Source organism: Prionailurus bengalensis, chromosome D3, assembly GCF_016509475.1.
Source record: "Prionailurus bengalensis isolate Pbe53 chromosome D3, Fcat_Pben_1.1_paternal_pri, whole genome shotgun sequence".
Taxonomy (NCBI): Eukaryota; Metazoa; Chordata; class Mammalia; order Carnivora; family Felidae; genus Prionailurus; species Prionailurus bengalensis.
Window position 1 is genome coordinate 18,607,280 of NC_057356.1, and position 15,879 is coordinate 18,623,158.

The window sequence follows — 15,879 nt, forward strand, 5'->3', positions numbered from 1 at the left end:
TGGCCAGGACAGGGTGAGGAAGAACAAGGCTTCCTGTACAGCAGCGGGGGCAGGGGAAGGATCAAGGTGAGAACTGTGGGCAGCTCCTGCCTCCTCCCCCTTGGAGGTTTGTGGGGCCCCCGAGGAGTAGTGGGCAACTCCTTCAACCCATTAGGAAACTCAGAGTCCTAAGAGTCCTAACGGTCCACCCAGCGCTCCATGTGAACTGCTGGATTTCTCCAGCTCCCTGTCTTATCCCAAGTCAAGATTCTGAATCCCTCAAGTACAGGCTGCATCTAGAACCCCCTCTGTGTGCCAGCAGAAGACCTAGCCCTGTTGCCTTGCACACATTTAGTGCACTGGATTGTTTGAAAACTAAATCGTAACATCCCCACACGTCTAAGCTGGAAGCACCTCCTACAAGATCCGCTGGTCTACGCCCCATCAAGGTTCAGTGAGGGAAACTGAGAGTCAAGGAGGGACGGTGACTTCCTCCAGGTCACTCAGCCAATCAGAACCCTGGTGTGGGCACGTGCCACCCACAGCTTTCCTCTGTGAACTCCTATTCTCATTGCACACTGGGAAGGGCCTGGCATGACCTTCCCCTCCAAGCCACAGCTAGTCTTTGGCCTTGAGTAGAGCCAAGGAGGCCAGAGCAGACAGCTCCAGGAGCAGGGGAAAGACACAGGCTGGAAGTAGATGGCCATGGCCTTCATGAGGTCACAGCCTCTCCAAGCATGTCCTCATATTCTGCCCTGCCTTAGGGCCAGCCCGGCCTGGTAAGGGACCATCTGCTGACCTGCAGGATGCATGAGGGAAAGCTCTGTCCAACTGCCACCTTAGAGAAATAGGAGCAGCTGGAGGGAGAAGCCAGGAAAGTTCACTTTCAATGGGCTGGATTCGGGAATGGGAAGTCCGTTCTTACTGGATGTTCTCTTTAGCAGGACATTCTTAACCGATTTTTGTACAGTCCACGAGGCACTGGACTGGCCCTCAAAAGATGCTCAGGGAGTGTTTGCTGCCTGAATGAATGAATGAATGAATGAACGAACAAACGAGGGAGGGAGGAAGGGAATGGGTGGGTAGATGACAGGCACCTCAAAACGTTCCCACAGAGGCAGGGTCTGCAATATATTCAGCTCAGTATTGTTCTGCCCAACACAGGCCTCACACGCTGTCCTCTGTGAATGTTTATGGGATGAGTAAGTGGCCTCCTGGGAGCCCCTCCTCCTCCTTCCCCTCCTCACCTCCCTCTCTGTGATCCCAGCCCCTCCTGGAGGAGAATCAAAGTGGATTTGGGCACTGGAGAGAAGCAGGCCTTTGCCTCTGCTCCTTCCCGCCCAGCTGCCTAGAAGCTGGGGACTGAGGGCCCCCCCCCCAAGATTGATCCAGGGGTGGGGGCCACATGGTGTGGGGCTGAGGGTGCAGTCTCTGGTTGGGAGTGACACCTAAAAGCTGCATGACCTCGTGCAGATTCCTTCCCTTCTCCGTGACCATTTCCTAATCTGTGAAATGGGGCTAAAACAGCACCCACCCCAGAGGCTGCTAGGAAGCTGCGGTGAGGTATAACGGACAGGATGCACGTGGGGTGTGGCACAGAGGGAAACTTCGATAAATGGGAAGTGCTATTATTAGTACTAATGTGTGTATAGTTACTTGTGAGCTTCCCCCTCCCACTGGCTGGGGCTTCCCGAGGCCCCCTGCAGCCAGACAGGCTGGGAGAGATGACAGAAAGCAGGCAGGGCCAAAGGCCCCAATTCCCTGTTCTTTTAATAAAAATAAAGACCCTTTAGACATCCTTCTCCTATGCATTGTTCTGCCAAGGCAAGCAGCACAGACTCAATTCCTCCTCGGACTTGGAAAGTTCCTTCCTTTCTTTCCCCTCCCCTGTCACATTTCCTTTATCTAAATCCTCAGCCATGAAAGGGCATATCGACAGCTGGGGGCGTTATCTGGTGGAGGGGACCTTTTCCTAGGGGTGCCTCTGAGATAAGACGTCTTATCAGCCCCCACGTCAGGAATGATGCCAAAGCATTCTAATCATTGAGGCTTGCGACATTTTCTCCCTCCCTCCCCCCACCCCCTTTTTTTATTAAAGTCACAAAAGACCTTGGGCGTATAAACAGCCTGATTTGCAGATAGGGTTTCAAAATGAGCAGCATTCCCAGGACGGTCCCTGGCTTGGGGAGTCATGAGTCTGGGTGGGGCCTCCAGGGTGCTGGCTTTCTGCAGATGGGATGATGCCAAGCAGAGAGGGGGCAAGGTGGGGTCAAGGCAAAGAACCTGAGTGTTTTAGGCGCCTGCCCCATTCCTGTCCCCAGCTTGCTGTGTGACCTTGTGCAGGATGCTCGACTTCTCTGGGCCTTGGTCACTTCGTCTGACAATAACGGATTCATTGATTCAGCCCTTCATTCAGCACCTATTTATTAAATGATTGCTCTTTGCCAGGCACCAGGAGAAAGGGACAAATAAGACATGGTCCTTGCCCCCGAGAAACTCACAGTCCAGTGGAGAGAGACAGACGTGAAAATTGGCACTTACACTTAGGACCGTGATGGGGGATGCCCAGAGGAGGGGACAGCTGAGTCAGAGTCTGAGTTAAAATGGATTGGGGTGGCGGTGCTGTAGGCAGAGGGGCCAGCACAGGCAAAGGTTTGGGTGTGTGGGGCAGCCAGCTGGAGGGAGGTCTAGAAGAGCTAGGGCGGTGGAGGGGGAGGGTGCAGGCAAAGAAGGCTGGGCTCTATTCTGGGGCCAGAGAGACATTGAAGGGCAAGGAGAGGGGTCTTTGTCCTGTTGTAGATGGTTGGCATGATGTGGGAACTGGTGGTAACCCACTCGTCATCGTGCTCGGCCAGCTCCTACCCCCTCCCACCCACAACGTGCCCCAGCAGTAGGGCACAGGGTTCCTGGGAAAATGAGCAGTGAATTGGGATTAGAGGCACAGAGAGAAAAGCCCTTCCTCTTCAAGTGAAGATGGTCTCTCAGGCAGCAGGGCCCTGCCTGCCGGTCCTCCAGAAGTGAGGGATAAAATGATTCAGGCAGTTGCACTGAGCTGAGGCCTTAACATGGATTCTGCTTCCTCGGTGGTGGCAGGGGAGGGGGGGCAGGATCCTCTGTCGCTCCCCCCCACCCCCCACCGAGCTGGGGCAGGTGACCTGTTGGCTCCCAGAACCCCCTAGGTGTCCACCATCAGAGCATTCTGAAAACCAGAGCCTCACCGGGAGGGCAGCTGATGGGGTCCAGAGAGGCCCCAAATGAGGCAGTCTGCCCCTCACCCCCAACAACTACAGCCCCCAGCCTGCCCCTTTCATCTGCAAAGCATGCTGTAATGTGTGGCCCAAGGGGAGTTGTGGGGGCGCCTGGACAGGGGCTGGGCTTCTTGGGCCCCTGGCACCCAGTGAAAGGCAAGAGGGAGGAAGGACCTGTGCTAGGGGGCGGGGAGTGTTGGGAATTGTCTGGACCCTAGTGGATAATGACCTGGGAGGGTCAGGGAGCCTCTTTTACAAGAGAGGGGCGGTAGCTCCCCTGGGGTCACACAGTGGGCACTGGGGTAGGGGTATGTAGGTTCCAGGTTGCCTGGCCTGGCCTGCAGGCTGCCTGCTTGGGGGGGGGGGGGGGGGAGGGTGGAGAGGCTTACACAGCCACTGCCTGCTTCGTGGCCCTGCGCAGGGTGTGGCCTCTCTGGCTTGGGTCTCCCCGAGAGGGCTTTCACCTGCAGCTGGCAGGCCTTCTCCGGCTCTCCCCTCTGTCCCCCAAACCCTGTGTCAGAGCAGTGAGAAGGGGGCACCATGCTGGGCTGCTGGGCTCTTACCTTCCAGGTGCACACACCCTTGTGCGTGACCATGGACAGCCTGCTTGTGCATGAGAGGGCGCCAGGGGGCGTGGAGGGGCGCGGCACCACTGGTAAGGATGGGCAGCACTGTGCCCATCTCGGGAGATGTCCGTAGTGAGCGTGTGACGGCATCGTGCCCACGTGCCCCCAGGTGCCCGAGCGGGGCAGAGTGTGTGCACGGCTATATCCTGAAGGGCCCAAGTCCCCAGTCCCCGAGGCTCAGTGCCTCCTTCCTGCAGTCAAGGGCTTTCATCCCTGCAATAAGCCCCACTTCATTCCCTTTTTAAACTGTGTAATTTCTGCCTGATTGTAATGGCATATTTTAAAATTACCAGAAATCAAAGCCGGGAAGTGGATACTGCAGCTCTGACTGCGCGTGCATCGTCGCTGCGTTAAGGCTGGCGATTGGGGGTGGGGGGAGGGGGAGAACCGCCTCCCCTCCCCCATTCACCCCTACTTTTTTTTTCTTTTCTTTCTTTCTTTTTTTTTTTTTTGAGACAGTAATAGGAGAAAATTGGTTTTGAAACTGAATAAAAGTCCCTTTCAGAGTAAATCATTTCTTTCAGGGTACCTTTGCTGAAAGTAAAATAGAGCATAATGAAAGGTGGTTACGTGATTGTCTTTCATTTACCGAGAGGCCAGGACAGACAGGAGGCTGCAACCGTCTCGGGGAAATTCAAGATTGGAATAATTGCGCCGTAACAAGGAGCTTGTTGTGAAATTAGTATCTTAAGAAAGTAGTGAAAAAAGGCTTTTCCTCATGAATACTTCATTATTAGAAGAAAGCAGCAGAATTTAAGGGCTCCAGACACCTGTTTAGTATTAAATAACTCCCCTTTCTTCCCCTTAAACACACACCCCCTCCTCTTTCTTCTTCTTTTTTTTTTTTTTTTTTTTTTTTTTTTAAAGAACTGGCAAGAGGATTGAGCTGGCCCAGCTTGGCTGCTCAAGACGTGGGTGGGGTGGGGTCAGGAGGTAGTGGGGATCCAGTGCCCGGGGTGGGCGGACATCAGGGGTGGCTTGGGCCTGTGGCTCTGGCTCCTTACCGAGGAGAGAGGAAGGGAGGGGCCCTTGCGGGGAAAACTCCTGTCTTTTCTCCATGGCCTCCAGGGCAGGCTCACCCTGCCCCTCAGAGGCTCTGTGTTCTCGGGCAAGTGGGTTTTTCGAAGATAAAAGTGCACATTTCCTTGTAAACACTGGGCATCTGACTCTGGGCAAGTGAGCACAACGTGGACCTGTCTGGAGCCTCATCTGAGCTGCCACCTGTGGGGGACCCTGCCCAGCCTGGCAGGGTAGAGCTGCCTTGGGCGGCCCTGCCCTTCCTGTCTGGGGTGGGGAGCTCAGGCAGGGAGTCCTTGGGACCTGGGCTCAGGGCTCAGTCAGGCTCAGTGGGGATCAGGGTGGGAGATCACGCTTTCTCCCAGCAATGCCGTCCTGGACGTCTTCCTGTAGGGGTGCCGGGAGAATGCCCCAGATCAACATTCCAAAACGCTGGAACACCCACGTGCACACTGGCAGTTCCTGGGTACCCCTCATGTAGCTTCCAAAGATGACCACATGGGGCCTTTGCCCTCCATGAGCCCGAGGCTGAAGAGCAGGGACAGAGGTGGTGACAAGAGAGCCAGAGGGCACAACCCACTGGAAGGGAGGGGGTGCGGATGTGTCCAGGTGTGGGGGCATCAGGGAGGCCCCCTGGAGGAGGTGACCCACACAATGGGCAGGGCCAGGACATTTCTGACCGTTCTGTTCTGGCCCCATCACAGTGGAAATCCACCACCTCATGACCTGGATTCTTTTTTTCTTAAGTTTATTTTTGAGAGGGGGCAGGGCAGAAATAGAGGGAGAGAGAATCCCAAGCAGGCTCCATGCTATCAGCACAGAGCCAACTCAGGGCTTGAACCCACAAACCATGAAATCATGACCTGAGCCAAAATCAAGAGTCAGACATCTAACCGACTGAGCCACCCAGGCGCCCTGAGATCTGGAATCTTTTCCTTCTTGTGAGGCCACGGATGAGCCTCTTGACGCCTCCGGGCCTCAGTGTCCTCCTCCGCCAGATAAGGGAGAAGGGGCATCCCCTCTGAAAGTCTCTGACGCTCTGCTGGGTAGTGGGGAGGCTGCTGGCAGTGACCCCAGCCCAGGGAGGTGGGAGGCCCGCACGGAGCAGCCTGAATGACAAGCACCTCATCTCCCTCACAGGGACCCTGCCGCAGAGTGCACCCCGCCGCGGGCCCCCAGCTCAGCCATGCTGGCCTGTCTCCAGAGGACCCAGAACCCACCGGGCCAGCACCTGGCCTGCCCGAGCAAGAGCCGGGAGCTGCGTAAGTGTGAGTGCACGCCCTCCCCTGCCCCCTTCTGCTGTCCGCTGAACCCACAGAGCTTGCCGTGTTCCTAGACACGTCCTGCTTCCCCCACCCAAGCCTCTGTGGGGCAGACACAGAGGGAATGCCATCCGAACTGGCATGTCCACCCACCACAACCCTGCCCAGAACTCACCCTGTTCCCGGTCTTTGCCCGTGCTGTGCTGCCTCCCCCACGACAGCACCTACCCCCTCTGGCTGACTCCCACTGGGTGTGACCTCCTTCCAGGAGCCCTCTCTGACCCCAGCCCCCTGTCTGTGACCCCATGATGGACCACGTCTGTCTCAATCACCATTTTCCTGTGCTGTCAGCAGAGAGTAGGACAGTGTGGAAGCAAATAGTCCTGAATGGGATCCTAGCTTGGGGCCTGATTTGCTATGTGACCTTGGGCAGGTCCTTGCCCTCTCTGGGCCTTGCTTTTTCAGTGTGTCAAATTAGGGAGCTGGACTTGGTGATCTCCAAGGGTCTGTCTTCCTTGGCCATCTAGGATAGGGATGACAAACCCTCTGATTATCTGTAGCCACCATAGGGTTTTTGAAAAGTTGCAGTATTTGGAAACATTTGAAAACAGGGAGATTTGCATAATAACCTGGATTTTTAATGTCTCTTGGGAAAAAAAAAAAAAATCAGAGGATCTGGCAACATAGGCCTGGGTTCCTGAACTGCAGCTGTTGGTTGGAACTGAACTGCTCTTGTCTCTTTGAAGATCTCTGCCTCCTGTTCCCCACAGTTCCCACCCCCTCCCCGTTGGCTCCGTCCCACAGCTCAGGAGTGGTTGCCACTCATCACTGTGCTTACACCGCTGTTCTTTTTTCTTTCTTGTTCTGTGTTTATCTTCAGACAAGGTAGTACACTCATGTGGTCCAGTATACAAGAGGAACGAGGGGTGTGTATACAGACAAAAGTCCCCATCTCGCTCCTGTCGTACGGCCGCCCACTCCCCTTCTCAGAGGCAGCCAGCGCCGTCCTGTGTGTCCTTCCAGACGTTCTCTGCACAACCCAGCACACCTGGGACACAGTCACACATCCTCCCAGTGGGCCCTGTGGGTCAGCATCTAAAGAGCTTCTTCCTTCTTCGGCCCCTTAGTTTTCCAGAGCAAGGGCGAACTGTGTTTCATTTGACCAACCCTCTGTATACACTGGACCTGCCCGTTGCCATTACAAGCAGTGCAGCGATCAGCAACCACATGTGTGTGTCACAAAGGTGTGAGCAAAACTGCAGGATAGACTTCTCGAGGGTCCAAGGTATTTGTACTTGTCATTTTGAACTATGTGGTCTGATTAACATATTCAGACGACTGTGTGTGAGACAGCCTGTCTGCCCACACCCTCGCCCATCACGGCACCGTCTCAAAACTTCTAGGCTCTGCTCACCTCATCAGAGAAAAATAGGATCCCAGCGCAGTTTTAGATTAACATGTAACATGAATGAGGATGAATATCTTCTCATGTCTGGGCCATCTGTTTTCTCTTTGAACTGATTCATCTCCTTGGTCCATCTTTTTCAGTTGGGTAGGTTTTGTCCTTATTGAATTACAGGAGCTCTTTGCATATAACGGAATTAGACCTCGGTCTGTCATTTGAATTGCATATGGTTTCCCCGATTTATCATTTGTCTTTGATTCTGCCATGAAGACATTTTCTTTGTGAAGTGAGATCTGTATTTCCTTTTATGGCCCCTGGATTTTGTGTCATACTTAGAATATCCTTCCTCATGCTGAGATCAGGGTTGCCTCTAGTTCTTTTATGGTTTAATTTTTTAAATACATGGTATAAAGCGGGAGGTATGGATCCAAGCATATTCATCAGTGCAATGCTATGGTAATTATTATAGTTGTAATACATTAAGAATTTTAATGTTATTGAAATATGATTCACATACCATAAAACCCACCCATCTGAAGCATACAACTAATGGTTTTTTAGTATATTTACAGAATCTTGCACCCATCAGCACAGCAAATTTTAGAACATTTCTGTCACCTCAAGAAGAAACCCCTACCCCATTCGCAGTCACCCTCTGATCCCCTGCTCCCCGTCTTTGCAGAGTCCCCTATTCTGGACTTTGATGATAAGGGAATGCTACAGCACGTGGCCTTTTGTGACTGGCTTCTTTCCCTTAGCACCGCCACGTTTTCAAGCTCATCCCTATAGGTTCATTCCTATTGTAGCACGTATATAACCCCCTTTTCATATTTGGGGGGGGGGGTTGCTGTTCCTGTTCATTCCCCAACCTCCCCCCCACACAGAATTTCCTGGGCTATTTTTCTGTCTGAACTTATAGGAGCAACTTACCTAGGAGAGAGCAAAAAATCCTGTTGGGTGTTTTTTCCCCGGGATTACATGAAATTTACGGTTCAGGAAGAAATGATTTTTTTATGTTGATGCTCTCCAGGAACATGATAAAACCTTTGTTTGCTCAGACCTTTTTTTTTTTTTTTTTTGGTCCCTGGGAACGTTTTGATGTCTGCCTCATCTAGCCTTTTGCACATATGTTAAAAGTTGACTTCTGGATAGTTACCCGTTTGGGGCTACTCTTTTCTTCCTGAAACGGAAGTTATTTATATAAAGGCTATTAACTCCCGCCCCCTTACTGAATTCTGTTATTGTTTGTAACGGTTTTTCAATTTGGTTTCTTAGATTTTCCAGTTACGCTATTAGATTGTGTGCAAATGATAATTTTACTTCCTACTTCGGAAGTTTTATACTTTGACTTGTCTTATTTAATAGTGTCTGCTGCTATCCCTGGAACAATGAAAAATAATATTCGTGATAATGGACACTCTTGCTTCATTCCTGACTTTAAATGAGCAGCTTTGATTATGCAAAATGCTGGTGTGCAGGGGGCAGATGTTTAGCAGGTTGAGTAAGTGTCCCTGTGTTCCTGTTTTATTAAGAATTTTAAAAAATCAACAATGGAAGTTAAAGCTTAGCAAATGCCTTTTCAGTGTCCATGAAGATGACCATATGGGTTTTTTGGTCTTTTAATAGGAATAATGACAGGGATTCCTTACCATTGAACTACCCTTGCATTCCTGGTCAAATCCCACCTGGTCATGGTGAATATCTTAATATATTGCCAGACTGGCTTTGTTATTTCATGTAGGAGTTTTGCTTCAGTTTCATTAGTGAGATTAGCCTTCAGGTTTTGGAACGCCTTTTGTTGGGTTTCGCTATCAGTGTGCTGCTTGCCTCATAGAGAGAACGGAGGCTTCCGGCTTTCTCGATGCTTTGTGACAGCTTAAGTAGAAATGGATTATCTGGGGCACCTGGGTGGCTCAGTCAGTTGAGCGTGTGACTTTGGCTCAGGTCACGATCTTGTGGTTCGTGAGTTTGAGCCCCACGTCAGGCTTTCCACTGTCAGTGCAGAACCCCGCTTCAGATCCTCTGTCCCCCACTTCCTCGGCCCCTCCCCCACTCATGCTCTCTTTTAAAAACAAGTAAAACACTGAAGAAGAAAAAAAAAGGAAATGGATTATCTGTTCCTTAAAGATTCGTTGATCCTCTCTGAAACAGTCTGGGCCCGGGCCTTTTTTTGGAGTAGCTCTTTGATTCTTCTGTAATAATTGATCTGTTGTGACCATTCTGTTCCTTAAATGAGTTTGGTAAATTTTGTCTGTCTAGAAAAGTATTCATTTTATCCACTTGTCAAATTTACTTGTATGAGACTGAACAAATTAATTTACAGTTCTTTTATTTATTTTTATTTGTTTTGAGAGGGGGAGAGGCAGAGAGAGAGCGAGAATCCCAGGCAGGCTCCACACCCCTAGTGCAGAGTCCCGTGTGGGGCTCGAACCCACAAGCCCTGAGATCATGACCTGAGCTGAAGTCGGACACTCCACCCGCTAAGCCACCCAGGAGCCCCTGTAATTCTTTTCAAGGATGGTTTCATTCTTATTTCTTGTCTATATTGTGCATCCCTCCCCCATCTCCCTGCCCAAACCCCATTTTTCTTGATTAGGTTAGTTGGCTAAAAGCTTACCTCTCTCCCTTCCCCAAAGATCCAACTTTAGTTATTAGTAATCACCCTTTTCTCACTTCATGCATTTCTCACTTATGCATTTATTTTTATTAAATTATTCCTACTTTCCTTGTTTTAGAAAAAATTTCTTAAGTTAGAAGCATAACTCTTTATACCAATAAACAAGGAGAAAAAGGAAAAATTAAGGCTACAACTTCTCTGAGCACTGCTTTAGTTATATCTGATAGGTCCTAAGAGGAGGTATTTTGTTTTTAAAACCTCTTGTGATTTTGGTTTCTTCTTTGACCTAAGGCTCATCTGGGTTCCACCTATCTACCCAGGTGGTAGGTGCTTTTGTATTTCATTATTTCTGGTTATAATACATTATGATTCAGAGAATGTTGCTCAAGATTTCTACTTTTTTTGGACTTGAATAAATTTTTCTTTGTGACGTCATCTGTAGTCATTTTTTTGTGACTTTTCTTTTTAAATGGGACTTGGAAAGAAGATGTGAGGGGCGCCCGGGTGGCTTAGTCAGTTAAACATGTGACTCTTGGTTTGGGCTCAGGTCACGATCTCACAGTTTGTGAGTTCAAGCCCCATGTCAGGCTCTACACCGACAGCACAGAGCCTGCCTGGGATTCTCTCTCTGCCCCTCCCCTTGCGCTCACTCGCGCTCTCAAAAGAAACATTAAAAAGAAAAAAGATGTGGCTGTTTCCAGGATTCAGAGTTTGGCGTATGCCAGTTATGTCTTCCCATTAACTATGTCACTTATGTCTTCCATGTGCTTACTTACCTGTCATGGATGGAGAACTGAATTAGATGCCTACCGCTAATGTGTCCCAGTGTATTTCTTCTTGTAGCTCCTAATGCTTTGGCCTTATGTATGGTGATGCCATGTCATTTAACACAGAGATCTCAATACCTTAAATCTTCACAGCGAATTGCATCCTTCTTTGCCATATTTAATACTTTTTGGCGCGAGTTCAATTTTGTCTACTAAGATGGTAACCTCTGCTTTTTTACTTCACGGTTTTTCTTGAAACTTTACCAATCCTTTTATTTCAACCTTTCTGAATCACTTGGTTTAGATGTGACTCATAGACCATAGAGTTGAATTAAGCTTTGTGATCCAATCTGAATGGCTTTTTAAATTTTTTTGAGAGTTTTAGCCCATTTACGTTTATTGATATGACAGGTGTCTGGTCTATTTTGTGCTTTATTTTAATTGCTTTGAAAAGTCTACGTCTATGTGATCTGTGCTGCTTTGCGTACCTACTAATCATAAAGAAGGTTGATTTTGTTCTAGTGCTGTAACTTTAAATAATACCCTAATCCTCTATTTCTTTGGAACAGTATCTATTACTGTCCTTAAAATGAGCAAACTGATGAAATCAATGTATTTTCTTTTTCTCTCTACATTTTCTTAGAGTTCCTTTCTTTGTATTAAGGCTCCATTACCTGACATCAGTTTTAAATGATATCTTTTGGGGCTCCTGGCTGGCTCAGTTGATAGAGCATGCAACTCTTGATTTCAGGGTTGTGAGTTCAAGCCCCACCGTGGGTGTAGAGATTACTAAGAATAGGGGAGGGGGGCATGCCTGGGTGGCTCAGTCAGTTAAGCGTCCAACTCTTTTTTAATGTTTGTTTTTGAGAGAGAGAGAGAGAACACGCACAAATGGGGGAGGGACAGAGAGACAGAGAGAGGGAGACACAGAATCGGAAGCAGTCTCCAAGCTGTCAGCACAGAGCCTGACACGGGGCTTGAAGTCACGAACTGTGAGATCGTGACCTGAGCCAAAGTCAGATACTTAACCAACAGAGTCACCCAGGTGCCCTTAGGCGTCCAACTCTTGATTTCAGCTCAAGTCATGATCTCACAGCTTGTGACTTCGAGCCCCGCATTGGGCTGTGCACTGATGGTGGGGAGTCTGCTTGGGAATCTCCCTCTCCCATTCTCTCTGCCCCTCCCCCTGCTCACACTTTCTTTCCCTCTCTCAAAAATAAACATTAAAACAAAACAACTTTAAAGCAACTTTTTAAAAAGGATATCTTTTGGGGCACCTGGGTGGCTCAGTCAGTTAAGCATCTGACTTCGGCTCAGGTCATGATCTCACAGTTCATGGGTTCTTGCCCCGTGTTGGGCTCTGTGCTGACAGCTCAGAGCCTGGAGCCTGCTTCAGATTCTAGGTCTCCCTCTCTCTGCCCCTACCCTGCTCATGCTCTCTCAAAACTAAACATTAAAAAAAGAAAGGATATCTTCTATTCCCAATTATTAAATATGGGGATATCTGCGCTTCTACTGCCATCCCTCCTTTCCCTCCCCGCTTTGTTATTAGCGGTACCATTACTCTATCCCAGGGCTCGTAATGGTGGTTACATCACTACGCCCAGTTGTTTTCAGTCTGTCTCCGAGAGAAATAGGGCCAGTGCTCACCACCAGTTCCTGTGCCTCAGTTTCCCATCATCCAAAGTTGGTCCACGTGTATATGGCTTAAGGCCTCACGTGAACAGCACTTCGAGAGTTCCCAAGTTCAGAAAGGTCTATCTGTCGACTATCTGCTTGAGTGAATGAGAAATAATCCCTGGGTCACTTTGTTTCCTTGAGGGTCTTTGCAGACCATATTCTATTCTCCTCTAATGTTGAATGTTGCCATGGAGAAGTTGAAGCCTGATTCTTCTTTCTTCATATTTTACTTTGATCTTTCCATATCTTTCATGTTATTACTTTACTAGCATATGTCTTGGGGTTGACTGTTCAGAGTATCTTTTTCCCAGAACGCAGTACCCGTGCCCTTTTGACAGGCAGATCCAAGGCTTGTATTATTTCAGTTTCCTTCTTTGGGGGCTCTAGTTAAGCACAGATTGGCTGTCTTTTGCCTTTCGTTTTACTTTTTGTGTGTGTGCCTTGTTTTCCTTATGCACGCCATTTCCCCCTTTTGCTTTTACAGTAAGTTTCTTCTTCTACTCTTGTATATCTTCTTTGTGGTTTTGCTTTATGGAAACCATTGTTTACTAAGTTCTCTCCTTCACGATGAAATATTTAACTATAATCTTCATCTTTTCTGTGGCTACATTTTTCTGATAGGAAGTAGTGGTTTGTTTTGTTTTTTGCCAGCTTTTACTTAGGCTTTGCTTTTCCTTCTCATTTTCCTTTCGATTAAGTACTGTGGTGGTTCAATTTTGATTACTTGCCACTGGAGGAGGCTATTTCCGTCCAGTTGCCTCACAAACAGGTTCCTGCAAGTATGGCTTATTTGTGGGATTTCTTATGTAGCCCTACCTTCTTTGCTCTTCAGAACCAAGTGGGTCTAGGGAAGGTCTATAACCAGCTGATGCATCCCTGGTTCCACTGCGGCAAAGAAGGGGTTTTAGATTTTGTTAAGATTTGTACAGGGTGTATCTGTCACAGTTGGGAAGGATACACTACTGGCTGTTTCTGAAATCTACAGCCATGGCACCCTCTCTCTTCTGCTTCCTCCCTCAGCCCCACTTGATCTTTGTTGCTTTGGGGAGCCTGTCCACCTGTTGTTTAGGGGGTTAGCTATCACCTACTTTTGCCAGAAATGGAACTTGCATTTTACTTAATGCTGTTTTGGGGTTATTTGTAGGAAGAGAAGTTATTATATCGACATCCTCAAAATTGAGGGTCTTCTGCTGGTGTTCTTTCGGAGATAGGAGTATAGAGAAATAACTTGCTTTATCAAAAACCAAATAATGACAGATAATTGTTGGGGGGGGGAGGGCTTTGGTTTCAAGGAATCATGTTTTTTAATGCCTAGTCCCCGTCACTCCTTTATAGGACCTCCAGGGAGAACATGTTCTCTTTTGTTATATTAAGTACTTCACTGAATAGATTGTCCATGGCACCCAATTCAGAAAGAGCAAGAATTTAAAATGAAAAATAACTCTCTTTCCCAGAGGAAACCAGTGTTAGCAGTTTCATAAATACCCTCCTGAAAAATACACACATGCAGGAGAAGCATTAAATACCTCTTATACCTCCTCCCCTTCTCAATCCCTTGCCTTCTTCCTTACCAGTATATCCTGGCAGTTATTCACCACCTGACAGAAAGAATGCCTTCATTCTAACAGCTGCATGGTATTCTATTACATGGCTAAAGAATAACGTTTTAACCATCCCTCTCTGATAGACATTTAGGTTGTTTCTAGTCTCTTGCTATTCTGAACAGTGCTGTAATGAATCTTTGTACATGCACGTGTATCTGTGAAAAAACATATATTCTTCCGTGGTGGACTTACTGGCTCAAAGAATGTGTGTTCTCACCCATGACTGCTCCTGTGCAGCTGGCTGGAGGCAGGGCGAGGCATGACGACCCGGACTAGTTCATCCTTCTGCTCCAAGAATTGTACTGGTCAGTGTGGAGGGCCACCAAGGACATCCTTCTTCTCTGGCTCACTCAGACCCTTTGACATCTTTGTACTTACTAGAAAAGATACTGACTCTGCCTGTAATTGAAAAGCACAGGGAAGAGGGAGGCAGGAAGGGAGATAAGCAAATTGAATTGGGTGCCCTGCTGCTGGTCAAGGCCTGGACAACTGGCAGAGTCGTCTCCTGCCCTTTCCTCCTGGACATGACTTTGGGGCAGTCAGGCCCTAAGGCAGACCCTCTTGTGCCTGTGGCCCCTCAGACAGAACTGAGACAGGAAGGGCTCTCCCTGAGCTCTGTGACCAGACCGTGGGCTGTGCTGCATTTCTTACCACGGAAGAAAGGTCTCAACTGGGCCATGTGCAGTGTGACCTTGGACAAGTTGGTCAGCCTCGTAGGGCCAGCGTTCTCCCTTCTGTAAAGCAAGACGTCCGGTCAGGTGGACCTGAGAAGCCATCCAGCTCTGACCACCTGTGACAATAAAACGTCAGAAGCCTGGTCGGGGGAAGACATGGCCCAGTCTGAGAGTCCCTCCCTCCATTCCTGTAAAATGGGATCCGAGCAGCCTGACGACACAAGGCTGCACAAGGCACAGCAACCACATATACCAAGAACATGGCCAGCAAACCGTTTACCTCTCTGGGACTTGAGGTCAGACAGACAGAGGAGTCAGGAGTGTGGGTGGCCCTCTGTCCAGGAGTCTGGGCAGTTGGCTCTTGTAGCCTATGCCGGGTGACTGGAGAAAGTGACCTGCAGACAAAGGAAAAAAGATGTGTATGTGTGTGTACGGTGGGCAGGGGAGTCCATTTCCCCTCCTCTACCTCAGGCCCAAGATCTTGGGCTACTCCCAGCGGGCCAGAGTCCCTGGGTCCCAAACAGGACCTGCCCACACCTGGGACAGAAGCCTGTTTTTCTCAGCCGCTCAGGGCCTTCCCTGCTAATAAGTATTTGACTTTCTCATCATGGTGTTGATACATCAACTTTGAGTCACCGCCGCTCTAAGTTCAGGCTGTGCGGAGCGCCCCGGCGAGGCACCGTAGGGGCGTGGGGGGTGGCTCTCAGGGACCTGCCATCTGAGAAGGGAATGGCTGAGGCAGCTGCCCCAGGAGACTGATGTGAGCCACCGCTCTTACTCCTTTATAGGTGAGAGCAGTGTACCCACCCTACCCTCCTTCCCATAAGCCCCTAGGGCACAGGCTTTGAGACCAAGATGGTCTGGGGGTCAAATCCTGGCTGTACCGTGAATGGGGCGTGTGTGTTCTTGGACAAGTGAGTGGCTGGCCCTTTGTGGGCCTGTTAACTCCACTGTGATGTGAAGATAAGAACAGGAGAGAACCCCCAGGGCCTGGCAGCAG

The 15,879-nt window shown here is 49.2% G+C and overlaps 1 protein-coding gene across 2 annotated transcripts in view; it reads left to right on the plus strand.

The window, feature by feature from the left end:
- FAM222A (family with sequence similarity 222 member A) overlaps nt 1-15,879 on the plus strand; it is a 55,490-nt gene that overhangs the window by 23,940 nt on the left and 15,671 nt on the right. Inside the window, exon 2 of one of the 2 annotated variants that reach the window (XM_043557859.1) lies at nt 6,011-6,138. In XM_043557859.1, coding sequence (XP_043413794.1) covers nt 6,057-6,138 — 82 coding nt within the window. In that variant the 5' untranslated portion in view covers nt 6,011-6,056. The remainder of the gene's footprint in view (nt 1-6,010; nt 6,139-15,879) is intronic. The other variant, XM_043557860.1, reaches the window with a different exon arrangement.